Here is a 27,823-nt window from a genome sequence, read left to right on the forward strand (position 1 = left end):
GGACCCCAGTGACTTTCATTGTATGGACAAAACATTCTAAAGTAATAAGTTTTGGAAAAACATAAGGGTGAGTAAATAATGTACAATAAAAAGGGGGGTGAACTACACCTGTACATTTTATTTTCGTGAGCTATAAATCCAATTACAAAGGCCAATAAATGAATTAAGCATGGACGGCTGGTAAAGATTTAAGACCCACTCCCGAAAAGACACTTCACAGGATCAACAGCCTAGAAACATTCATGCAACCATCACACTGTTTCAAATGGTATGAAAATACAACATTATATTAATATCTTGTAGCAAACTTTAAATAAATAAATAAAATACGGCACTGAAAGAACAGACTTAGATTTCTACACCATTTCCTTTTATTCTTGTTTTGCGAATACCCAGAATACCTATTCAAGTCTAACCTGAAGTGTACTGCCTGCATTTAACAGATCAATGTGCAAAGTCCTTTACAGTATGTTTACATATCTGGTTCAAATCAGTCATAATGAAAGAGTGAGGTCTGGCTTTCTTCTGGATGACATAAACTATGTTGTTGAACTTCCTGTGATATGTCACATCTTGATTTGTTATTGCAGAACATTGATAATCAATAACTCATCATTCTTTCCAAAGCATAAAGAACAGAATAAAAGTAGTAGTTCCCATACAGGAATAATGTCTTCATATTACCTTCATATATATGATCTGACTAAAGATGACAGCTATATCTCAGCTGATCTTAAACCATTCAAGCTGGAAACACATTCATGTCAAATAAACAAATGTACCACAAATCTTAGCCATTATAATAATTTTCTGATGGTTGAACATGAGTTTCTGGTTACAGCAACTATCAAACAAGAGACAGATAATATTGACTAAAGCCTGATCAAAACAATATAGTACACAAATCAGTCGTGCAACAGTGTTTCTAAACATTTACACGATTAACGTTATTTACCTCTGAACACAGTATCACTAAATGAGAGTGATGCAGTACACAAATAAACGCCTTTAAACATACTGTAAACATGCAGTCAGTTTGACACTTACCGTATCTCGGCTCAGACGGTTTCGTCGGGAGGAAAAACGGGAATTAGAAGAACAACCTTGGTGTAAATACTGCCAAATCAGACCGATTTGTCGATGGCAATTCTTCACATGTATATAAAGTTCGCCTGTAACAACTGTCACCTCATAAACTTATTGTTTTTCTTGACTTGAATGATCTGAAAAACTCTCTATGTTTAGTTAATATAGCCAAACTCAGAAACCGATCGACCTTTCACTTCTGTACGCGAAAATAAGGCGGAATGGTGGGAACGCTGGAGGACTGGAGCAACAGTTTCTCTGCACGTCCACAGCGGGAATTCTACTATGGCCGGGGTACAGCTTATGAATATTAATTAGGTCATACTGACGTTGCCTGGTAACCTTCCGGTAGTGTCCAGTCACGTAACCTGATAACATTCAAGAGCAAATTATTCAGCAAATCGCACTGCGCTACTGGGAGAACGTCAGTTTGCGTCATTAATATTAATGTTTCAAACCTTTGCCATAGTAAGTCTTTCGTTTCCATTACGTCTACAGCAGCGCCATCTGTCGACGTACACCATAAGACACTATTTCCACTTTCATTTTCTGAATTAGTTATTTGCGTTATGTCATTTAAAATCTTTCTGGCAATTACCATCACGAACACTTTGTTTAGAACAATTGTAATCATTTTTTCTTTTCAAAATTTTCATTAAAAAAAAAAAAAAAAAAAAAAAAACAGAACACAGGCTGTCTATAAAACGGGTTGAGTTTATTGCTTAGAGAATACAGCTTAGCCTACAGCTTTTGCAAAGGCATGTGAATACGCTTCTCAACTACGCCTTACCAGTCATCACAAGATACAAGAAATAACCACACATTCACAACCGCACTTTTACACATTGCACCTGGAAAAAATCCGCTATCAAAACATTGTACAAAGTGAGCGTTGCAGAGCGTTTAGTGCGATATGCACCAAAGCGTTCACGTCATACAGAGAGCAAATACCATGAGCAGATTTCCAAAGCATATCCGGTGACTGAATTTTCATAGTTTTTCTATCTTTGGTACTATGACACAGATTATTATTCTGCACATGTAAATCTTTTCCTTGGAATACTGTTCTGAACACAGGGCAGGTAAAAGCCTATCTACACAATCTTTACTTGAACTAAAATAAACCAAAAAGCAACATCCTAAATTACAAATCACATTCTCATATCTCACTCAGCAGAACAAAGAGAAATACAGAAGTGGGGATGAACGGCTGTAAAAATCACTTTCCAAAAGATGCTCCCCAAATGTGTCTCTTTAAGCTATTTTACAAATACAAATATAAGAGAAATACGCAAATCGCCTAAAACAGGACGCGATTCAAAACACCGGCTCCTGAATTTAACCGATGACAATTAACACAATGCACCTCATGTCACAGCCACAGCACATGTCTTCGCATTCTTCCACACACGAGGTGAAAATTATGGCAACTGCCTTCAATTAAACCAGGAACAAATGAGAAAGAAAAAGCTAATAATTCTAGTTAACAAGTGAATAAAGGCAAACATAGCAACAGATCACAGGAGAACACCCATGATTGCTCCTAAACCGTCAGTATGAATTTATACTGGTGATTTAAAAGTTTATATAGAAGAAAACACTGCAGAGGTCCCTCTCTGCTAAGGTTACAGAGGACAGAGAGTGCGTTCAAGACCGTACATGTCTGTAAATATATATATATTTGTCAATCTATCTGTGTGCTTGGAAAGCCTGCCAGGGGTCACATGTCATCCTCTTCATCTTCATCTTGGGAAGATCCGGCCTGCTGAGCAGAACTGGCTGAAGCTGCCGCTAGCTGTGCCTGCTGGGCGGCCTGCTGCATCTGTAACCACTCCTGCTGTGCCAGCTCAGCCTGCTGCTGCCGTGCCTGTAAGACAACACACTTTATCAGAAGAGCAGCCACTTGAAAGCACAGCGTTCATGCTGTAACACAATACAAGGCTCAAACTAGAAAGCCACAGAGCGCATAGCTGATTTCATCTGTTTTATGAATAGTTCAACATGCTTTTAAAGCACGTCTGGGATTTTTACCTTGGCAAATAATTCCTGCTGCTGACGGAGAAGTTCTTCCTCGGGTATGCCAAGGTTCTCTAGTCGAGAACTGGCCTTCCTCCGTTTAAGTGCTACTGTTTTACACTCTTGCAGAACGTCTTTTACTTCTGCGATGTATGACCCAAAACCTAGACTTTCAAGCGCTGAGGAGAAAAAAAAAAAAAAACACTCACTATGACGATGTTACTTATCTGTTGGAAATGAAATGTACGACCAGTGAACAAGAAATCATCATCATCATCATACTGTAAACCTTTATCGTTATATATGTTACACAATCACATCTATCCATGGTGTAGTTTAAATCCATATTGAATGCTAAAACACTGAATTAATCTTTAGACTAATCTGAATTAATCAGATTGGACTGAATTAATACAATCCATGACCTTAGCTGTCACCTAAAAGGTTGTAGGTTCAAACCCACAAAGGGCCATCAGTGCAATCACCACTATGGATTTGATAAACATATTTAAAGATAGCTCAAAAATTACATTATCTTATTTTGTGTTCCACAGAAGAATGGAAGGCATACAGGTTTGGAGCAAGTCAAACTATTTTCATTTTAGGTGAACTCCACTTTAAACCAATCTAAGCCAGTCTTCCCCAGGGAAGATTAAGCTGATCTTCAGTAAGTCTTCATGACTCAGCAGCTGAAAAGTGCCCAAACCCCCTTTAAAATCAGTCAGACGACTAGCCAGACCAGGGGACAGATGTGGCCAAACTGGTTATTAAAATGCAGTCTTAACAAAGCTGCTATGTTTTTGAAATTGGCCCCAGGCTGGAAGAGCATCTTAAACCAGCAGAACAGTTTAGGCTGGTTTAAGATCATCAATTAGATGGAAAATGAGCCAATGAGGGAATGGTGACCGAGGCTGCCAGTCCCCATCACTCAGGAAAACCTCTTATTTTGTGCTCATCTGAAGCAAGAAATATGGGGTTTGGAACAACATTAGTGTGTGCAAATGAAATAACGTTTAAGCAAACTACCCTTTTACTCCACCTTACTGCGAAAGCTTTGAATAAAACCCTCCATCATTCATCCTATTGATTAATTAGCAGATAATGTTCTCAAAGTCATCAAGAAGTGACATCCTCACCGTTTATAACATGTTCTGGGGATATAGTCTTCTTCTCTGATTTATTGCAGATCTCGTTGGCCTCTGATGAGATGAGGTGAATGAACTCTGTGCAGCAGTTCACCACCAGCTCTCTGGCATCGTTCGCCACTCGCACATTGGGAAGCGTTTCTTTAATCATTTTATTGATCGCCGCTCTCGGGATCGTCAGGTCATCGTCGTTGCCCGATGAAGAGGCCATGAGGGATGGGGTGTCGAGACGCTTCAGTGTTTGAAGGGGGCCGAATGTTAATGATAAAACACCCACAGAGGCGGCTTTGTGTGGAGATTCTAATGGTGTGGTCGGCGTTCTTACAGCAGATCACTAAAACACTGTCAGAGAGAATACATGCTTTTGAATATAGTTTGAACTCAAGTTCAGGGAAAGAGGGTGAGTGTTTGAGGATGAGAGGAGTCGGTACCTTTCGGTTGATCAGTTCACGCTGACTCTCCACATCCACACATCAGTGCTGCTGCTGTTCCTGTGCGCGTTTCTAATCATGATTCATCTCCGATCGTTCATTCTCAAGCTGCCTGGATAAACTAACAGACGCCGCCAGCGTTCGGCCAGAGCCCCGGGCGGAATTTGTTTTTTAAGCATCAAGTTCTTAATTCATTGCTTCACCCACTCCGTTAGCGATCAACGAAATGAACCCTACAATGCAACGCTTCCGGATATCCGGTGATTCTTCTGCTTGTTATTGTATCGGGGGTTGCTCGATACTGCCGCCTACTGTACGAAACCGAAATTACGAAATTTGATCTTGAAACACTTTCTCATTACCTACAGCAGATCGAAATCGTTAAAATCATTAAACATTATATTGTAGATACCCCTGACATTTTGTATTGAAAAAGTACAAAGCTGAAATTGGAAGCACAAGATTAGGGAAAGTTAAGTGGTTACATAGCTGGACTTTTTGAGAGAACTAGCCACAAGGTTGTACTATAACAAGTGATTTTAGATTTTTGTGTATAATGCAGAAGCTTTATTTAAAACGATTTTTGAGTTAGGAAAATAATGAACTTTAGACCAGACTTTAGTTTTCTAAAGCAGTTGAGTAGAAAACTCAAAACACACACACATAAATTCTTTGTACAGCACAGACTTTGCACATATATATTCAGAAAACAAAGCAGATTTTGTGGTTGTGTTTGTATATATCTAGTTTAATTGCTTTAATGTGCACACAAAACTCTGAGCATCTTTGAAACAATTTTGATGCCGCTATAACTTGACCAACTTTGGCAAATCCAGTGAATATTTCATTGAATATTTTTATATTTCAGCTAACTTTTACTTTTACTCCACTACATTTCCTAATTAAAATGCGTCTCTGAGCAATGGACCCTGTTACTTATTGAATGAATCAGCTTTTTGAACGAATCGGTTGAATGAATGATTCAGTGATTCAATCATTAACACACCCTGCGTTCCCTTCAAACGGTTTACCCTCCAGAGTGAGAACTTCGAAGCGCTGAAGGTTGTAGGGGACCAAATAACTGTTTCTTGAAGTGTCCTTCTGTGTCATTATCACGTGCCCACACGGAGGCGCCGTCACCATCAGAATAAGAATGATCTTTATTGCCAGGTATGTTTACCCATACGAGGAATTTGTTTTAGTGACAGAAGCTGCGTGTCACAGAATGACAGTGACAAGACAGGACACAGATAATATATATATATATATATATATAGGCTATATATATATATAGGCTATATATATAGCTACACACACACACACACAACAGACGATGTACAAAAAAGCAAAAACACATTATATAATATAGACAATTATGTATGTACAGGTATGATATGTGCAAATTTGAAATGTAAATAAGTATGTGTTTTAAATAAATAATGTATAATAGTGTTGTGTGTTCCACGTGCATCATGCAAAGAATCTGTGTTCCGTTTGGAACGCACTGACAGTCAAATGCTTTGTGTCTGAATTAATTAGTCGTTTAAATGAATCGGTTGAATCTCAATGACTCACTCATTAACAGTCACTTGCTCTCACCTACTGGCAGTTTTAATTTCACATTTCGACTATTTTTTTTTTTTTTTTTTCATGTTTTAAATTATTTCAAATAGCAGTATTCAACGTTTTATGTTAGAAACAAAACATTAGGCCTATTTATGCATCTGTAACTGCAGTTTAAATGCATCCGTGTCCCCTCTGACATAGGCTACATAAACTGTGTAAATACAGTACATCTAAATGCAATTTCAGATGCAGATTCCAGAAATGTTTTCTCATGTAGACATTAACTACAGATTCAGATTCTATTTTTACCCAAAAATACAAAATGGAAGAAAGAGTTAAAACTGAACACAATCTTTCTACTCAAGCTGTGTATGAACTTTTTTTTTTTTGCCATTTTGCATTTACTTGTACTTTTACTTTCAATATTTAAGTAAATTTTGGATTAAAAAATACTTTTCATACTTAAGTACAATAAATATCACATACTTTAAGACTTTTACTCAAGTAATATTCTTAACGTTGGCTTTAACTTCTACCAAAGACATTTTCTGGTAAGATGTCTGTACTTTTACTTGAGTATGGCTTTTAGGTAATTTTTACACCACTGCACAGATAACAGCAGAACTATTATGAACATTTTGCAAACTTTGAGCTAACTCTGTGATTTATAATGAAAGACTGTACAATGTTTTGTTTTATGCAGATTTGCTTTATTCATATATAATGAAATGATCTTAAACAGAACAGGTCAGTTGTCCTTAGAGGTATTGCAGAAAACAATTTTATTGTGTCATATAAATCCTGAACTCATGGTTGATTAACTTGTGTGCGATTATTGGAAACACAGTCTAGAGTTAAGGCTGGAATACACAATGAATTTTACCCAGATGTTTGCCCAGATTTTTTTTCAGTCTGGAGACACTGATGCTAGATGGCCAGTTTTCAGCAGTCAATGTGGACAGATTTTGCAGAAAACTGCATAGTGTATGATGGGCACAGACTATGATGGGCTTCAGACTATGATTCCACCAAGCTGGAGGTTATCAAACATGTCTGATATTTTTCCTTGAGAACAAATTGTTTTTATTTGTCTAGTATGTTCTTAGTAATGAGGCACACTTGAAAATCAGGTAATAATGCTCAGTTATGTTTCTGTGTAACCATTTACAGGTCAACAAGTGTATGATGCCTGGTGTTTTAAAACTCAGACTTTACAGTGAACACAAATACATTCTCAACAGAGTGTCAAATTGAAGAAAGAAACACCATGAAAACAAATGCTAAGAAGCAGCTCACATCACTACCTCTGTCTATTATGCAGCCTATTTTTTAAACACATTCTTTTTCTATTTCCTCTTTCTTCGGAGGCTGCTGTACTTCAGTGACTTTCAGTGATAAAATAAATGATATTATTGGTTGCAAAGATATTATAGCTGTATTATGGCCAGGGGTGTCCCATCCTGCCCCTAAAGGGCTACCATCCAGCAGAGTTTAGCCAGAGATATTCCTTTTATTTTGAAGAGATACTAACCTCCGCATCTCTACCACTGGCAAAAGCATAACAGTCGTCTAGGATCACATTATCGTAGGGGTCTCCAACCTGCTCCTAGAGAGCTACCATCCTGCAGAGTTCAGCTCAAACACACCTGAACCAGCTAATCAAGGTGTTCAGAGTTACTTGATAATTCAAGCTCCCTTGAACTCTGTGACCATAGTTGCTTTTGGGAAATGCACCCCGAGACAGTAACTCTCCAAGAGCACTGTTGGAGATCCCTACATTATTTCCTAAACATCATCGAATTGATGTCAGAGTTAACAGAGAAATAAAAATAGTCTGTGACTTTAGCATCAAAAAAAAAAAAAAAAAAAGATAAATCCAAATAAATATTTATTGGTAAATAATGTTGAAGATTAGCCAATAGGTTGTCAATTCATTAAGTGAAAGGCTGTTTCCTCACAAAGGCAGTTTATTCAGCATATGAAAGCCTCCATTGACATCCTTTAAGAAACAGCTTCGTCTCCTCCCCAGTGTAACACAGCGCTACACTTCTTTTTTGTTAACCTTGGAGGCTCACCTTAAAGTGGCCCCGGTTTAGCTTCAGCACCAATTAAACACACCAGCTAATAAAAGTCTCCAGGATCACTAGTAATTTCTAGGCAGATGTGTTGGCACTAAATTCTGCAAGAAAATAGCCCTCATGGAGAAAGACTAGACATCCCTGCCATGTACGCGTAGATTTATTTTTATTTTTTCAGATTTCGCCACATTACTTCTACATTTGTGATATGGTGTGATGTGTTTGTCAGTTGTATTTTCAATTTATAAATTATATTTTATATATATATTAAAAATAATATTTTAAAGTATTATATTTCTATTATTTTAAAGTATTATATAATTGCTGTATGGCTATTTACATACCCTGTAAGTTACCTAGTTTTTGGAACCGAAAGCTAAGGTTGTCCATTTACTTTGGGTAAACTTACCCAGTTACCTTGCTTAACCTGTTTTCTGGAATACCCCCAGATCTCCAGCAGAACATTCTTTAAGAGGCATTCTTGTCTTTATCCAAAGTGAAGCTTTTACGGCTTCTCCAGCGCAGAAGCTTGAGGAAATTGAGACTTGCATTGAACACCTTGTCATGTTCAAACACCATTTTGTAGAAGGTTTCAATGGGAAGGTCACCATTTGGATCTGCATATTTTAGGGTGGTCATGGGGGTGTACAGACTGTTAGTCTGATGCCGAAATGGTGGGTTCTCCATGGTAATCATTTTGAATGTGTGCTGGTTATAAAAGAAACAACATATGGACTGTTAGACATTCAGAGAAAAAAAATAAAACAATTCCACACTGGAAAGATGATGACTGAAATAAATTAAATGCTGCATGAAATGTTTTGGAAAATTTCTCAAGCCCCTGGGTTGTACCTCTGCAACATCCTCTGGAGTTTGTCCAAGACTCTGGAATATCTGGTTGTAATTCTTCAAGTAGATGTTGGTAAACATATCTGCTGTCACTTTATCAGCTTTGGAGAGGTCTATCTTCACGCCTTCCTCAAACACCTTACGTTCAAACTCTGTGATGACGGGTCCTGGTTCAATGAGGCTGATACTGCACAGATGCAAATACAATATACATACAATTACAACTTAAATGTGGTGGACAATGCTTTAAAATCATGAAATTACTGCTGCAATATATTATCATAAACAAGCAAACTGAGCTCTTTTAAATTTGTAAACTTTGAGTAGTTCTAGTCATAAAAAAGCTACCATAGGAAAGATGAAGCAATGTGGTTCATGTCCACTCTGTCTAGATTCATGCTCAAATGAATAAATGTAAACGTACTCCTGTGAGGTGGGGTATTTGGGACTATTCAATGCTTGGACCCCTATGTATTAGTGCGATCACTTACTTCAGATTAAATCTCAAAGCTTGAACTGCCAGACTCTCACAGAATCCTTCAACAGCAAACTTGGAAGCAGCATAAATGTCATTAAACAAAATACCTGTGTACATGAATACGACAGTGATTAGAGATGGTAAGCCCTGTTTGAATCCTCTCAGAGCTCCTTTAGTCATGGTTGTTAATCCTATAAGTACTCTAAGTTGGACCTTTCACCCACTGTAATAAAGAGCTCAAATGCAAATATCAGCTTAAGAGAACCAGGCATTAATTAAAGCTGGTTGTTGTCCAATTTAAACAACTTACCCTGAATCCCCATCACACTGCTGATTACCACTATGTGGCCACTTTTTCTCTTCTTCATACCAGGCAGAATCTCCTTCAAGAGTCGCACAAGCCCAAAGAAGTTAGTGTCCATGACAGTTTTCATCTCATCAATGGTCTGACACTCAATGGGGCCAATCATTCCCATTCCAGCATTACTAACTGAAACACAGAGAACCGAAGGGTAGTGATTCTTAGATAAATTCAAGCCTTGAATATTGTCCTTTTTTTTTACGGTTTTCATATTTGCAACTTTGAAAGCATTGTGTACTTTTTGATTGTATCTCATAAACTGCTGGGATTTTCATGCACAGTTCACAACGCATCCAGTAAGAAGCAATTGTGTGTGTAATGATACCTTCTGAGAGATCTGTGGTTAATGGCCAGGCAGATTAAAGGTAACAGGAAGGAACTGAATCATGTTGTGTTACAGTGCTATGCAGTAGAGCAATGCTGAATGCAAAATGTTGAATCTTGAAATGGATAGACTACAGCAGCAGAAGCCCAAATTCGCTTCTACTCTTGTTAGAACAGTGGACTGAATGTACTCTAATGGCCAAATGTACAGCAACTGCACTATGTTATAAAGTCTGCATAGACCAGAATCTCTAATTTACCCAGGTTCTTGTTATATCCATGCCACAAAGAATTCAGGCTGTTCTATGCCAATATGATATGCAGACTGGCTCTTTTAAAAGCAGGACTTCCGTTTATACAGCATATTACAATATATTATGGCTTTTCACGCTTCTTTGTGTCATTCTAAAACCCCGGGTAAATAGAATCCTGGGTTTTCTTGCTTTATGTTTCATACTGTTCACAGGCAACTTCACTTAGTGTTTAAATTAATCCGGAGTGTTCAGTAGCTGACGTTTCATACTGTCCTATTGCTAAACCCCTGTAAAAAATATTATGTTTACATAATGGCTCTAGCATCACATTATGCGTTCATTCAATTAATAACACGTACACCTTAAATATTCAAATAAGCATGTTAACGTTTAAGTTTAAGAATGTACAGTGTGAAATGCTAGTTTATAAATACCCAGGATTATTATTAACCCTTGGTAAATTATGAACAGTGTGAAACAATATAACCCTGGATTCCGTTATGAGGTAGTCACATACAAACTATGCATGTTAAAATAAAGTAATACTGTTTGTGCTCTTTATAACAAAGTATGATAAGGTTGCGGAATTGTTTTGCACACAGTATTAAACAGTCCTGAAAAGTCCTGAAACTTCCACCATCACAACTCTGATATGAATAATGTTAATAAAATAAAATAAACAATTACACCTTAACAATTAAATTTTTAGAAAGCACATACTTTGCAGTCAAAATGAGCCTAAAATGCAAAATAATAAGCCTGATTAGGAATGGCAAAGATCCATTTCCAAAAGCATGAACATAAAATTACTTTAAAATAAAATAATTTGAAAAGTTGTAATTACTTTATTTGGATCTGTGTACTATTTGCAGTATAGTAACAATTTACTTTTCGCAGTTTGATTTTTTTTTTCTTTTTTTTTTGGTGAATTGTAGGCCTATTAATAAACTAAGGTAAATTTGATCCTCAAACATCATTGTAATTACTAAGTGTGATATTAATATTGTCCCCTTTTATAATTTGTAGATAATCACAAGTGAGATTTCACTGAACTAGGAAATGTCCTTGGTTTTCATTTCAGAAATCTGGTCACTATAGTTTAGAATGAAGATAATCCGGGGTTAAGGGCAGTGTAAAGAGCCCTGCGTATTACAATTATGACCGTACAGCGATCTGTGCATGGTATGCAGGGAAAATAGATATTATGGCTACAGAGTTAAATCATTGCATTTGTGTTTTAATGTAAGAAATTCATCTAGGAAACACTTACTGAGAATGTCAACACTGCGCATCGGCAGGTTGTCCACACAGGCTTTGATAGATTTCTCATCACACACGTCGAGCTGCTTGATCTCCAGGGTCCTGCCCAATGTACGACCTGCTGCCTCCACCAGAGCTTCACTTTTAGCCAGGTTCCTCATGGTCGCATACACTGCCAAAGCCAAAACATTTAGCTGAACTTTCCTTTGAACTAGTCTGCTAATAAGTGATTTCAACTAACAGATGGAGAACATAGTCATCATGTGGTAACAAAAGAACTTATTGTCTTCAACCAGTAATAGTGGAAAATAGAAATCTATCTAGGTTTTTGACATTTTGTTGATAAACAGAAAATAGCATCTTTTGAAGAAAAAGTACTACAAAAAGCAAACTAAACAAAAAACTTGGTTTACCCCACCATTATACTACTATTGATAACTTATGGGCCTTACCCATAAATCTCTTCTTCTCATCTTTGGCGAGACGAACCGCAAGTGCCAATCCAATGCCAGAAGAGCAACCAGTGATCAGTACAACCTTCTGATTCATGGCTGCTTTTTCTGATGATACGGTGAGACAAAGAACAAGAAGCAAATGAAGGCTAAGGAGAACTGGAAAGAAGATAAGGAGACAGAATGAGTGAGAGCTTGAGAGATGAGCTAAAACACTGTCTAATCCAAAGCATAAAGACTCAGCAGAATGATCCACGTGTCACTCCAGTCTAGACATGTGGTGGGCAATATGTAACATTAAGACTGCTGGGACACAAGGTCTATACACCACTGTGATCTAAAAGAAATATCGGATAAAACACAACATCATTTACATATCATTCAAAAGGCTGTTTTTTTAGTTTATTATGCCATCAAAAAAATAAACAAACATATATAAATATCATTCTAATAAGCTTAACCAAATAATAAGTAACATTTCTATTATTATCACAGCTGAAAACAGTTGGGAAGATTGATAGTTTTGTCAAAACGTGATAATTTTTTTTCTTCTCCAGGATTCTTTGATGAATAGGAAGTTAAAGAACAGCATTTACAGCACAAAATATGAAATATAATTTTTAATGATGTAAAAGTCTTTACTGCGACTTTTTATCTATTTAATGTATCCTTGCTGAATAATTATTATGCTGAATAATAAAAGTATTTAAAAAAAATGTACCAACCCCACATCAACAAACACGTAACTCAGTAGTATTTTATTAGTTTTTATTATTATTATTATATACGGGGAATCATATAATAATAAAAAGAAGAATTGTAGAAACATTTAGCAAACTACAAAATATTTTCAGATAATTGAATTGGCTTATTTATGAGGCATTATCAATACACATGTAGAGTTTTTAACAATTCATTGGCACTAAGTTGTCGAATACAGACAAATGTTGTCTTGCTTATAAAAAATAAAAAACTACATTTTCCATTTCCATTTCTTTTAAAAAATCATAAAGACCATGTAGGTGAAAACATCGCTGGAATCAAGAAGTATATAAAAAGAAAATATAAAAGAGTTTAAGTGTATAAAGAGGCAAAATAAAGGCACAGGAATAACAAGGCAAACAGTCATTGAAAGTAGCAAAAACATTGCAGCATTATTGCATCCTGTGTTCACATCTGCATCCCTTTCAGAGCATCAATGCATGAAACACAAGAGGTGCGTATTCTGGAAGCTATTCAAAAGTATTAAATGCTTTGTGTGTCTGAATGTGTGTGCTTTTAGAAACGAGCACGGATGCGATCCAGTGGGTCTGTGTCCCACATCTTCGCGTCCCAAGCCTGGAACCAGCCAGTGAAGGTTGGAGGCTCAAAGCCTTGCTTTATAGTGATGACCGGGGTGCCACGGCGACCAGAGGGGTCAGAATCCACATAATCTTTGGCTAACAGCAAAGAAACATGCACATTAATAATCAACAATTACATTCAATGACAAATTCGTAATCGTAATCCTCCATTATTGGTACACATGGACTGCTCTAGTTTGCATTTTGGTACCTTAACTGTATAAATATAACAGATAAATATCATTTTTAAAGGTGGCTAGTGCTTCAGCATCTTAACTTACCTATTTTATCTGCTCCATTCCGCTCTACCTCATTGGCGTCATTACCAATCCAAACAAAGACCTAAAGAAAGAAGATTTAAAAAGCTGAAATTTTTGAAAGGAATGATGACAAGGCTGTGATGGATAGACATCGATCAAATAATTTTCACGACTTTCAAAACTGTTTAATGTCATTTGTATCTATTGCCAGTTTTATTTATTTATTTTTTTATTTTTTTCAGAAAGCAGCATTGTCAGCACGTCAACAATTGGTATGTTCTTAAACAACAGTACAATCCACTGAACGTACTGTATTTCTATCCCTCACAGCCTCGTTTTCATTCTTGTGAAATGTGCTACCCTGACAAAGGTCTATAACTGAACTTCATTCTGGGCTTCATTCTGGTATGTAACACCCAGTTTTTAAGAACCAGTCAAATGATTATAAATGCAAATTCTCATCATAATTTTCTGCTCGAAAATCCTGTTTCACTCAGAAGTTTATCAGATTAAGGACGTAAAGTGTGTTGCAAACATCATTTCAGGTTGACTAGGTCATTATTACTTCAGATGCTAACCTGATCCCAGGTATCCAGAAGCATGACATCATCAGTGGCCAAATCAGACTGAGTGAAATCTCCAGGCACTTCCTCAGCCTGAAATGGAATAGGATAGGAATAGTAAACTGTTTGCATTCATTTAAAAAATAAATTTAAATGAGTTGCAAATTCCATTTATGTTAACTAACGATTAGACGTCCAGTCTTGTTGGAGCATCCAAAGAGACGTGGAGGTTTAACAGTCTTCTGCAGACTTTTAGAGGTTTGATAGTCCTTCTTTCCACCCAAAGCTGACCAAAACCCAGCTGAGTGATGCAAAGATACAGATAAGTACCAATCAGTTAGAAATAACAGGAAACATGATTAGTTTAGGAATGCCTTTTAACTGTATAAATTACAATGTTTGAACTTTTACAAAAGAGAGACACCCACCCGGCTCTTTGCCCTCTGAAATTTCTGTTGGACTGCCTCCAAGGAAGCTTCCGGCATATTTAGCAGCAGCCATTTCTTCTTCAGAAGCAGCCACTCCTTTCCACAGAAACAGGCCGCCAGGACTCTTCAGCACAAACACATCATTAGTGTTCAGTTGAGATGCAGTGGGTTCCACCTGGGTGAAGAGAGAGAGAGAGAGAGAGAGAGAGAGAGAGAGAGAGAGAGAAGATTATTGCCTGATGGTCATTGCTGATTGTGATCAGTATGTGCCTGCCGTCATCACTGACCTCCACAGCACGTGTTGCACGGGTGGAGCTCTGGCGGATATGGAAGAGGCGCGTACTGCCAGTCTGACTCTGACCACCTTTACGTGAAGTCCCACCCTTGTGGATGATCATGGGTTTCCCCTTGAACAGACTCATCAGATGAGCTGGCTCCTGGCCTTGAGTAACACGTACCTGCAGAGCGACATAACAGTGAATTCGAAATCAAGTAGATCTTTTTATTTCCTACAATCTAGGCTCTTCTCTGCATCATATTACACATGACAACACGAATAAAAAAAAGAAATCCATTATAAAATTGAGATGCACAATTCACAGTGTGTTCACAACGCTGCTGACGTATGACGCTGCTGACGTGTTTTCTGGTGCGCCCAATAACAAAGATAACACATCAGCAGTGTCGTACGTCAGCAGCGTCACTGCAGTGTTGTGAACGTGCTCACAACAGACCCGGCAGAGAAGACAATGCTGAATAAAGTCGTAATTTTAGTTATTTTTGGACCAAAATGTATTTTCAATGCTTCAACAAATTCTAACCTACCCTTTGATGTCACATGGACTACTTTGATGATGTTTTTATTACCTTTCTGGACATGGACAGTATACCGTACATACATTTTCAATGGAGGGACAGAAAGCTCTCAGACTAAATCTAAAATATCTTAAACTGTGTTCCAAAGATGAACGGAGGTCTTACGGGTTTGGAACGACATGAGGGTGAGTCATTAATGACATAATTAAAATTTTTGGGTGAACTAACCCTTTAATACTAATCACGGGACCAGCTTTACTGACGAGATGCACATGACAATCGAATGCGATTAATTGCACAGCCCTAATCTCTAATATCAATTGATAACCCATACGGGACCAATATACTGTGCACTAGAAACAGAGATGTCTGAGAAACAAAATGAAAAGCGCCGGGCTATTTTGGAGTTATTTTTGAATTCCCTTGCTCTGGTCACCTAAAATGTAGACATGTAGTTTATGAGCAGCATGACCAAACTAGAAAACCTCATTATAATCAACAGGCATAGACACAGTGAAACTAGGCTTGTGTTTGGTAATACCTGGACAGGCGAACCTCCCATGGAATCGTCCAGCTTGACTGTTAGAAAAGCTGATGCAGCCAGCTCATCTTGTGTACACTTCAGTCCTTGCCTGATATAAAAATGAATACATTTACTGTAAGTAGGCCATTAAATATTGACAGAATATTGGCTAATCAGGTGGTTAATGAGCACATGTTCCTTCCAGCATGTCAACATGTGGCTATCTTGACTTACCAGGTGTAGATAATGTGTTGCTCTCTGCTTCCCTGGCGATAGGTGTAGAGAATCAAGTAACAGTCTCCTCCATAGAACTGCCCATAGCTGGAAGGATCCACAGGAACTTTATCCCCACCTTCTACGCGCCATATCTGCCGAGGTCGGAGCAATGGACTTCATTTAAGTGCAACATTGTAGTTAACAATAAAATCAACCTCATTATTGAATTGTTAGCAATTATGGCTGTTCAGCCAGTTTGAATGGGTCTTTAGAATAGAGCTTCATTTATAAGTTTGTAGTTACCATAGAATATATGCTATAATAGTATTAGCAACTAAAAACTTGCAACAAAATTTGACAAATTTTTTATGTAGTAATTTTTTAATAACCTAGCAGTTAGCACATAGCAAAAATCAGGTTTGATATATGACTGTGTATAGTATATGTTGTAGAACAAATTACTTGAAGGCTTTGTTAAGAAATGTTAACCAAAGATACAGTTTGCATTTTCCTTTGAATTTTCATGGTCGAAGCCGAGTCATTTCAATAGAGCTTCTGTGCAATATGGTATTTTGTGTAAGCGTGAAAGACTTCCATACACAGATTCCATTAGGGCTTCACGTTGCTCATTAGAATTAGTTGACCAACAGAAAGCTGCTCACTTTGAATATGACTTGAATTTGTGTGCTTCATATATTGCTACACTACTGACAATGGACAATGAACCTTTTTGCAAGCAAAATCCAAAAAAGGGATTCTAAAAACCCATTACCAATTCCCGAGGCAACCCATGGCTTGAAAATGCTAATTCTCTTCTGAGTTTTAGGACTAGACTGAACAACTCTATGGTCTTTGGTGTTATTAGCTTCAATTTTTATACCTGGACCTTGCCAGATCCGTCATCCACCATACCATGCTGGGCAGCCATTGTTTTGTTGGAGTGCAGACTGGAGGCATCAAAGGGAACCTGTGATACTTTGGCAATGCGGCCAATGCTGTAGGCCTGGCCTGGACCTGTGGTTTGATCCTTATCCTTCCAGTTACTGAAGAACTGCTTGAACAGTGTGGTCTCACCTCCGGCTGGCATAACCTGGATCTGGTCACAAAAAGTTAGATAGACTAGTTAGAATTTGGCTTCCACTTGACTTACTTTTCATTAACGTGCCAGTTCAAGGTCTGATACCTGTGTGTTTTTGGGGTAGTTCTTGTCTTTGATAAACTGCTCAGCTACCTTCATGGCTGCCTTACGTTCTTCAGTGTTTGCGTTTGGTCCTGAGTTGTTAAGATGAAATTGTCAATAAAGTCAAAAGCATCCATACTTCACCCTGCAGCTTTATTATTATTATATATATATATATAAAATACAAGGACACCAAAATAAAATTTGACCATACCTTTCCAAAGAAAGATCTTGCTGTCCACTCCATTGTCCAGGATGTAGCACTCAGTCGGAGTGAGCATTTCTTGTTTGAAAGGGCTACTCTGGGCCACCAGAGATGTCTTCATAGAGCCTGCAGCATCAGATACCTAACCCATACATAACACCATGAATGCCACACAATTAGCATGATACAGTGCTCCTGGCCTGGTAACTCATAGATGTGAGCATGATATATAGATGTACCATGTAGAGTGTGCCCTTTTTCTGATTGCTTCTATCAGTCGTCTCATCGTCAGGACTTCCTGCTGGGATGCTGGGCTTGGGCCCAAGAGCCTAAAAATAAAACACAATAAGAGTTTCCACCAGTTTTTTCCATGGCAGTGGTCAACCCAAGACACAAAAATGCAGAGACTCAAGCAAAAAGTCAAAATCAAAACCAGATGAACTGGGATTATTTCTTTGCTGATTTCAACTCTTATTGTATTAAATATTTTCGATTCACTAATATTTACTGTGACAAAATCCATCTTCCTTTTAGTGTTTCTGTACCTTAAACACTAGAATAGAGCATGGTGCTAGCAATGCTAAGGTCATGAGTTCAGTTCCCGGAGAATGATTATTTTTGTGTGTTTGTGTGTGTGTGTGTGATGATTGCTTGTTTGTATTACTGGTGTATGTTTCTGTATCTACAGTATCTGTAGAAAGCTATCTGTTAGCATTCCCATTCATTTTAATGGCAGTTGCTCAGCTCACTTCTGGTTTTTGGTATAAGATGATGGTTAAAGCATCTAACAGCAGAAGTTAATGGGATCACGCTAACCAGGCAAACCATGACCCATTGGTAGCTACAGATGATGTTAAGGTAATGAGGCAAAGGTTTGAACTTAGATCATCAAAAAGAAAAAATGTAGGGCCAGGACTCCATCTGTTGTTGATTGGATGGAGGCAAATCTGAATGTGAGCTTGCAGTTAATTGTAAGAAAGAAGTTGGTTCACTGGAAGATTGAGTTATGGCATTTTAAATGAAAATTACAAGGTCAAAAAAAAGAAAAGAAAAGAAAAGAAAAGAAAAGAAAAGAAAAGAAAAGAAAAGAAAAGAAAAGAAAAGAAAAGAAAAGAAAAGAAAAGAAAAGAAAAGAAAAGTAAAGAAAAGAAAAGAAACATGCATGGGTGAACTGTTCACAATGAAATCAATCACATGCTATGAGCCACATTTCTTAATCACTAAAAATAAATAACATTGTAATGAACAAAATCAACAAACAATTACCTCAAACCATATTTAATTTGCTTTGTATAAAAGCATTTACCAAATGCATGAATGTGAATTTAGAAAAAAAAGAGTGTCCATAGTGTGATTTTCTACCAGTTTATAGTAACAATGTAACAACTGTATACTGTGTTTTTGAGGGAGCTCAGGTGGTTTACAACTTAAAAACCCAGAACAACTGATAAAGAAAATCAGTGCTGTTCTGTTGCTGGTCTCACTCTTTTCCTGTCTTTTATTTGTTCCATTAAATAAACACCTCACTGAGGCGTGCCAGCACTGAACCAATTACTTTTCATTTCACTTCACAGCAAAACCAAAGACATGCTTATTCTTTAGCACTGCACGTTTAAACTTGCAACATAATTCATTTTTTTGTTTTGTAGAAGATGATAATACTTACAGCGAGGACAGCCTCTGGCTCAGTACCATCCTCAACCATTTGCAGACTGGCACGCCCATTTCTCTCATTATCACGGATGCCAATAGCCACCTCGGAGGCTTTCAACCGCTCAAAACGGTTGCACTCACTCCCACACCATTGGTAGATGTCCGGAAAATCAGATTATGATTTGTGAGGTTGTGAATTTTGGATTTCTCAAAAGGACAGAAGTAAAGACATTCTCAAATTAATTTTTTGCGTCACCCATGTGTTTCTGACCTTGCCAAGATCAATGATGAAGCAGTCTCCGCGATTGAAGCTGGCCCAAGACATATTCACCTCTGTGGCACGAATGGCACGTCGTCCCTTAATGTGAAGCAGACGCTTCACATCCATTTCATTAGTCACTACATGCTGGAATCCAGAGGCCACACCACCTTGCTTTGTAGGGGGGAAAGAAAATCTGCCATTGAACAAAATACACCAAAATGTCTGGAATTACAGCTAAAATAAAAAAAGATTTTCTCATGATACACAAAAATTAATTGCAGATGAGATTATCCTAAAAAGTAAAATGCATTTAATCTGAGAGGGAAAATTGCACATAAGTGAAAGGGAGCTGAGAAATATTCATCACAGCAATACACTGTGATATGTTCTGGTGGATTAATTCTTATTTTTAAATTATTAAAATCATCTCAGACAAAACATGCATTAAACCTGCCACAACATACTATAAAATTTGCAAGGGAAAATCATTCAGGAAGTTTCCACTACTGATTTGAATGTGTTTTTTGATGGACACCTTTCTACAGAAACACATTTGTTATCTGAGGGGAAAAGTATATTTGTAATCGGGGACTATAATAACTACTATCCAGGGCCGTAGCCACCATACACATTGATGTTGACAAATCCACATTATTTTTCTTTTTTTTAGATTAGCGGTCCATCAATATATGATTCAATGACAGATTGTTAAACTTTTACAGATCCTAAAACCCTAATTTAGAAATTTTACCCATTATCTCTTTTTATCTTTCAAAAATCAAAGAGGCTTTAATTGTATAAATTACTGAAATGTAATGTATCGTGATGCAGGAATTAAATCGTATTCATCTGACAGCATATTATTGACACAAAACACAATAATATGATTTTGTCAGATTTAGCAACATTATTTTTCATTCAGTCCTCTGTAAGCATTATTACCTTGTACTTAATTCCAGTTTTAAAGTAGCCAAGGAAGGTGACAGATTCATTGTTCTGAACCTCACGGTACTGGACTGGTGCTCCACCCAGATGATCGTCCAGCTGCATAGAAAAGATGGCAGCAGCTCCACCTTCATCCTGAGAGCACTCATTACCTGCAGTTTAAATAGACCAAGAGTAATGCAAATATTTAAAATAAACAGTGTCAGGGTGTGCCTTATTTAAGCCTACATATCTGACAAGAAAAAAAATCAACAGTGCCACATCTTTGAAAGGGGACTGAATTGTAAACGTGGTTATTTTCACTCACCCAACCACATGTGGACGTTGTAGGATGGAGCAGAAGTGGTGTAAAGGACAACATAGGCATCTCCAGTGAAGAAGTTTCCTTGGAGCTGTTTGGGGACAGGTTTCAGATCCATCTTCTCTATCCTCCAAATCTGCAGACCAGGCTCCTTGCCTGCATTCTGGAACTCCTTATGGAAAACCATGATTCCTGGAACATACAAAAATACTGTGGCTGAAATATGAAATTCCATACTATTCAAAGACGTAATGATCTGAAGGTGAAAACTACTGGAAGAATGATAAACAAGGTCCACAATGGATTTTGTGCAAAATGGATCTTATATTGTAATAGCAAATTTTCTTATTATTTGCTAACATTAAAATTAAAGAAACCAAAGACTAAGGTTTCTTCATCTACTAAATATATATATAAAAAAAAAAACTATAACACAGTGGCATCCAATTTTATTTAAATATAAGGAAAACAGGAATACAGAAAGCATCAGATGCATTTATTCCTGGATGACAATATGAGACTGTTTATATGCTCCCTGCATTACTGTACCCTCATTAGTGAGCATTTAACAGCATTTTCAAGTCATATGAAAAATTTTTGTATGATTAGGCTGCTAGATATGATGATATTTGATGATATGATGAATGTGGGGAAGTCTTGGCCTAATGGTCAGAGAGTTTGACTCCTAACCCTAAGGTTGTGGGTTTGAGTCTCAGACCGGCAATACCACAACTGAGGTGCCGAACCCCCAACTGCTCCCCGGGCGCCGCAGCATAAATGGCTGCCCAGTGCTCCAGGTGTGTGTTCACTGCTGTGTGTGTGCACTTTGGATGGGTTAAATGCAGAGCACGAATTCTGAGTATGGGTCACCATATTTGGCTGTATGTCACATCACTTTCACTTTCATATGGCTGTTATTAATTCCGCAGTTGAAGTATAAGGTGGGTGCAGCCCAGCCGGATGGGGATGTCAACAAATGAGTCATGCTGCATGATTAGTCCTACAGCTGTGGGCAGAAATACGTGCCCCGTTCCTTTGAGTTTACCAGGAAATCATTTTATGCAAAATAAAAACACTTTGCATGTGCATGAGATCTACCATTTACAGATTCAGTAGTATTAGAACAAATACCTGACAGTGCGATTTACCATAAACTATAAAATATAACATAAAGCTAGATTACATATCTATCTATCTATCTATCTATCTATCTATCTATCTATCTATCATCTAATTTATTATTTATAATTTAATTCTAAATTAACTTTGTCTTTAAGCAAAATCAAAGTGGTGTAGCCTACACCCTGCAGTTAGTTAATTACACCTTTAAACCATTTAGAATTGATTTAGACGAGGCTGAAACTCTTAAACTTAAAGCTATGCCTAAATATTTTGATGTGCAGTATGGTTACCATGGTAATTCAAGTAAGGACTTCGCGTCCGTGTCTGAATGGACACGCCCATATATTAAAGTTCTAGCCAGGATTTTAAAGAAACAAATCAATTAAATAAGACCTTTTAACATTTTCAGTTAAATAACATGCACAATCAGCGTACTTTATTTTATTTTATTTTATTTTATTTTTTTGGCGATTCAGATCATTTAAACGTGAATAATTTTATGCTCTAAAAGTGGGAATGATCACAAATGCATGCAAAGCACAAAAGAATAATACCAACTATGCTTGTAAATATAGATAAAGGTTTGCAATACTATAAAAGCCGTCTGCAGCTATAGACTCCACCTCTACAATTATAATGAAACTATTATTTCCTGTTCTTCCCGTTCCGTAATAAAGCGGAGATCTGGATAATCTATTAAAGGCAAACGAAGTACTCAAATCCGCTACCAACATCCCCTGCAAACAAACCAAAAAGAAAGACGCCAGAAAATAACAGATGTAAAGTGATAACCCAAATACAAAAAAAAAAAAAAAAAAAAAAAAGTTTTTAGGAGACTCAGTGAAGTACGAGACTGAAGGGAGTTTAGTTTTCCTACCTTCGTGGTCACTGAAATGCACAGAGGGCGATGAAGACTCTGGTTTGAGAAGCTGCTCCTGGTTTAGTCCAGAACTCAGTTTCACAAGTTTCAATCGATGCGAACCGACTTTAAACGATCTGCCGTTTTTTCAGGAAAGAGGCAGATGTGAGTCCTCAGCCAATGAGGCTCTCTGTTTCTCTTCCCCCTGAGGCTACTCTAAAACCCACATTGTGCAACTTTATGGCACATATTTATTCCACTCCCCCAAAACCAGCATACAAGCATAGAACAGTGCAAAATGTATTAATATAATGAAATGCATTATAAAAACTAATACTATACTTAAACAATAAATATATAAAAACGAGTAGTTGATGCATACATTTAAAATGCATATATATTTGTATGTTTTTAGCAAATATGACTGGTCTTATTTATTTAATTACTTAGTTTGCTATTTATTAGCTTGTTTTTATTATTTAAAATGTACATTTAGTATGAGAAGATATGCTACTAAAAGTAAATACAAAATAATTCGCAAAATGCTATTTTGAAAAACTGTTAGATGCACAACTGCAGAACACGTCAGCTTCCTAAAAGTATTTCATATTCAGCATATTTCAACATCCTCATAAATGATAGAGCTGTACAATACACAAATCCATGTCTGTAGGCACAAAATGTTCAACACATTAAATAGTTCATAGGCATAGATAAAATGTTTTTTTTTTCTTTTGTATTGCATCTAAAATGCATTATTCATAATCAAATGAGTGTAATAATGTGAATCTGAGGTACAGAAGGGTAAATGTCTCAAAAGACTGTGTAAAAATAACAAATGACAAACATTTTAATGCATACAAGGGACAAAGAAAGGTGTTCACCACTATTTATTGACATAATGTGTGTTATGCATTCATTGTACAGTATCATTCAACATTATTTTTGCAGTTGGTCATTCAAGTAAAGCGTTGTTCCCACATTTAAGGTTAAGCTCATAAAGATCACATTTCCAGTGAGGTGGCATTCTGTTCTTGGTGAAAGTGAGACCACACCTTTAATGTAATTATACCTCCAGTCAGGTCTATTTGTTTGTGCTTCATGCACATTAGATTCACAGTTCAGCTAACAATTCTGTCCTCCCCGTGTCAGTCATTCCCTCCGTAACGCTCTCTGAATATTTGTGCCGCCATTCCCTGATCTTGCATTTCCCTACACTGCTCCACCCAGCCCTATGGCTCTCCAATGTCATTTCAATCTCAGAATTTTCTCTGAGCTCTACTATACCTGCAGACCTGAGAATCTGCCTCACAAAAACTGGCAGAAACCTTTGGCAACACAAAGACTGTAAGATTTGCTGTAATATTCTAGAGAATATTCTATCAAGACACCAGCCTATAAGGAGCGTCCAAGCTTTCTATTTAATATTCTCAACAGATCCACCATGTAATGCCATGAGCGCACTGCTTTGTTTGAATATGCCTTTGGCTTATCAAGCTACCAAGCAGGATTTCTCAGGCAATCCATCAAATGAAGGGCAAAGAAAGCATAGGTGCATTTCTCAGAGTGAAATCCGCCCAAAGATTTGCTCAGAACAATGCCTGTGCATTTAAAACACGAAGGCCTGTTATGAGAAAATAACAGTGAGACGGAGTGGAGTGAGTGAGTCAGAGTGAGTCAGAGTCACAGGCTCTCTGTGCTAAACTTAGTTTTATAGTGGTGTTTCCCCAACTGTCGATAGCCATTTTCCATTGCATTAACTTGTGCTCAATGTTATGCTTTGGAATAAATCTATGGGCACTATGGGCACATTTGGAACACTTGACTCTCTAACCTTTTCATACTCTCACTAGTTTATGTAATTTGTAACCTGACAATTCTGCAATTGTTGCCATTCTGAACAAACAACAAATATTATAAAAGAATCACAATAATCCAAAGGAATCGACATGACTCCATCAATTAAAGGGATACTCCACCCCAAAATTAAAATTTTGTCATTAATCACTTACCCCCATGTCGTTCCAAACTCATAAAAGCTTTGTTCGTCTTCGGAACACAATTTAAGATATTTTGGATGAAAACCGGGAGGCCTGTGACTGTCCCATAGACTGCCAAGTAAATAGCAGTGTCAAGGTTCATAAAAGGTATGAAAGTCATCATCAGAATACTCCATCTGCCATCAGACGTGCAATCTGGGTTATATGAAGCGACGGGAACACTTTTTGTAAGCGAAGAAAACAAAAATAATGACTTTATTCAACAATTCCTTTGACAATGGTCTCCTCTGTGTCTCTCCATATCACTGTATGCTGTGTATGCTCTTCTGTATCATCCGCGCCACAAGGATGCACTGTTTCTACGTGTATTTAGCTTTGATTTGAAAGAAAACAGCGCATCCTTGTGGCGCATCCCGGTGGGGGTAAGTGATTAATGACAGAATTTTCATTTTGGGGTGGAGTATCACTTTAACACCTTGTGAAGCAAATAGTAATATAAACAAATTCATCATTAAGACTTTAAACTGTTGACTTCAAAGTGTTGCTCTCAGCTAACATGAGTCATCTACTTACAATATTACTTTTTCCAGTGAAAAAGCAGGCTCATTTGAATCAGAAGAGAAATATGCACAGATCAAGCACCATTTACAAGTGAAAACAGTCCAAAACATTCTGATGGCCCCCACTCACTGCAGAGGATCCATAGTTGAGCAAGAGGTGTAATGTAACATTTCTCCAGATCTGTTTGAATGATGAAACAAACTCATCTACAACTTGGATGGCCTTAGTGTGATTAAAATACTAAATATTTAGCAAATTTTCACTCTTGGGTTAACTACTATTCATTTAAACATGCAATTATTTTGGACTTATTTGAGATTTTTAACTTATTAGCTAGCATTTTGTGTGTCCTAAATATATATTTTAAATATGCAAGTTTTGCATATTGTCTTCATTGGTAACCAAGTACACTAACTTTTAAAAAAGGCATTGATAACACAACTGTTGGTTGTGGTGGAAATGGCACCACAACTGAGGGTCTTTATTTGTGTAAAAATTTATGCATCTTTTCAAACTATATTAAAACACTTTAATATTTAGCAAAGTCTTTGTTTAGATTATCAAAGGTTTAAAATGTACTGTTTAATACAGAAACTATGTAAAACTATGAAAGTCATTTCTTAATATTTCAGTGTTGAAACACATCGCTGCCTATCTTGAATAATATGGAGAAACACAAGATAAAACCACATCTCTGAAGTAATGAATGCGTATCAAGATCAGGTTTTAGAAATATTGTCGTAACTTCCTGATTATGGAAGCTGTTACAAGTGTGTCTTGAAGCTTGTTGTGCCATAATACAAACCCTTTTCTCTAACCACGGCCACAAACAAATGTTTCCAATGACAACAACAGAGCAGCTGCTGCATATAAAAGTAAACCTACAGGTATAGCTGCAATTTTTAGTATAGTATGTTGCCCATTGTATCACTAAATAGCAGACTTGACAGCAATAATGTCTGAATGTTAAATGTGAATGTCGAAAATGTGTATTTTGTAATGTAATATATTATATGTAATATATTAATAACATAATTTTCTAATTTAAAAAATGTAAATACTTTTTCATTGCACATGCTATTATAGAAATAGAAATAATGCAGAATACTAACTATTTCGTAGCAACTTTACCAGATTTTAGGTTATTGTTTTTAGTTTTTCCATTTCCTGAAACATTCACTAACTGTGCGAATGTGCAAAATCATGTACAAATCGTGTACAAAACATGATTCATTACGTAATAGTTTTCTTACTAAAATGTATTCTAAATGTATATATATATATATATCTTTCCCAAAAAATGTAAAGACGGTTTTAGATTTTTTTTTTTTTTTTTTGCAGGGTGTTGATAGACTGGTAACACCTGTGCTTTTTCTCTCTCTCATTTATCTGCCAGCAAGTTGACATATACCACAGTGTGAAAATAAATAAGTAAATAGTCTTTTTTTTTTTTTTTTTTTTCAAACACAGCCAGCTAATGGTACAGTCTATTCAGCATCTCATAGCAGCTATGTTTACAGAAAATACAGCAAGTGAACTGCATGTGCTGCGAGTTTAACATGCATTTGGGTACACAGTGTGTGCCAAACCAGTTATGCTTAATTTTCACATTTGTTTAATTTCCATCATTTTTATGGACCAATGATTACAGAATTAAACCAGCTTTGTAATGAAAAATGTTTGAAAACCTGTTGTCACAGAAGTTGAAAAGTCTTCCTGCATTGTTTCAGTTGGTAATTTATATTTGACCATAGTTAAAGTATTTTCTCAACTTATTACTGTTACAATGTCCTGAATATTTTTACATTTTTCAATTAGAAATTCGTGATATAATAAACAGTAATGTGGTAGACCCCACTGTATGGCAGTAAGTGATTTGGTGGGTCTGTATGTGTTAGTTGTCACATGGCTGTTAGGCAGAGGATTGAGTGCACCTGCGTAGACCCTCTCATGACTGGGGGAGGGCTGTAGAATCCCTAAACCCCTCACCGCAACCTCAGCATTTTCTGCTATTGTCTGCCTATTAAACACACATGCCCTTAACACACAATCCTGCACACACAGAAACACATACCTGCACACACGCTTTCACACGTGTATGTACACACACACACACACACACACACACACACACACACACACACACACACACACATACACCTCCAGAAGTGGTCAGTAACACACTCCAATTGTGAAAATTTAAACAAACCTCTTTCATGCACAAATTCACAAATACAAAACTGTGCTTTAGTGCTCATGCAACAAAAGACAGGGATATAGAGCTAT

The 27,823-nt window shown here is 37.0% G+C and overlaps 4 protein-coding genes across 6 annotated transcripts in view; all 4 read right to left on the reverse strand.

Annotated features, from left to right (window-relative positions):
• gng12b (guanine nucleotide binding protein (G protein), gamma 12b) overlaps window positions 1-1,471 on the reverse strand; it is a 54,205-nt gene extending 52,734 nt beyond the window's left edge. The window contains exon 1 of one of the 2 annotated variants that reach the window (XM_042758190.1): window positions 1,048-1,471. The gene's annotated coding sequence lies outside the window, so the exon portion shown is untranslated. The remainder of the gene's footprint in view (window positions 1-1,047) is intronic. The other variant, XM_042758189.1, reaches the window with a different exon arrangement.
• A 309-nt stretch (window positions 1,472-1,780) lies between these two features.
• LOC109092368 (protein Dr1) lies at window positions 1,781-4,948 on the reverse strand. 2 transcript variants are annotated; one of them, XM_042758188.1, is made up of 4 exons: window positions 4,679-4,948; window positions 4,239-4,581; window positions 3,118-3,281; window positions 1,781-2,953 (listed from the first exon to the last, which is right to left on the reverse strand). In XM_042758188.1, the coding sequence occupies exons 2-4, from the start codon at window positions 4,456-4,458 to the stop codon at window positions 2,807-2,809; spliced, it is 531 nt and encodes a 176-aa protein (XP_042614122.1). In that variant the 5' UTR covers window positions 4,459-4,581; window positions 4,679-4,948; the 3' UTR covers window positions 1,781-2,806. The 2 variants fall into 2 exon arrangements, with proteins under 2 accessions (XP_042614122.1, XP_018961688.1); XM_019106143.2 differs by having other exon boundaries at window positions 4,239-4,589; window positions 4,679-4,947.
• Window positions 4,949-6,932: 1,984 nt separating this feature from the next.
• Window positions 6,933-12,711, reverse strand: zgc:109982 (uncharacterized protein LOC553564 homolog). Its single transcript, XM_042758191.1, has 6 exons — window positions 12,301-12,711; window positions 11,859-12,020; window positions 9,960-10,139; window positions 9,663-9,756; window positions 9,175-9,358; window positions 6,933-9,030 (listed from the first exon to the last, which is right to left on the reverse strand). Exons 1-6 carry the CDS (start codon window positions 12,395-12,397, stop codon window positions 8,791-8,793), a joined length of 957 nt encoding a protein of 318 aa, XP_042614125.1. The 5' UTR covers window positions 12,398-12,711; the 3' UTR covers window positions 6,933-8,790.
• A 343-nt stretch (window positions 12,712-13,054) lies between these two features.
• On the reverse strand, window positions 13,055-23,151 carry LOC109054782 (gelsolin-like). Its single transcript, XM_042758193.1, has 17 exons — window positions 22,995-23,151; window positions 21,002-21,187; window positions 20,692-20,846; window positions 19,760-19,920; window positions 19,501-19,651; window positions 18,074-18,163; window positions 17,844-17,976; window positions 17,633-17,721; window positions 17,330-17,545; window positions 16,468-16,601; window positions 16,252-16,342; window positions 15,182-15,352; window positions 14,895-15,069; window positions 14,652-14,767; window positions 14,482-14,559; window positions 13,925-13,985; window positions 13,055-13,739 (listed from the first exon to the last, which is right to left on the reverse strand). Exons 2-17 carry the CDS (start codon window positions 21,180-21,182, stop codon window positions 13,579-13,581), a joined length of 2,163 nt encoding a protein of 720 aa, XP_042614127.1. The 5' UTR covers window positions 21,183-21,187; window positions 22,995-23,151; the 3' UTR covers window positions 13,055-13,578.
• Window positions 23,152-27,823: the final 4,672 nt, after the last annotated feature.

The sequence above is a fragment of the Cyprinus carpio genome, chromosome A6 (assembly GCF_018340385.1).
Source record: "Cyprinus carpio isolate SPL01 chromosome A6, ASM1834038v1, whole genome shotgun sequence".
In the NCBI taxonomy this organism is placed as follows: Eukaryota; Metazoa; Chordata; class Actinopteri; order Cypriniformes; family Cyprinidae; genus Cyprinus; species Cyprinus carpio.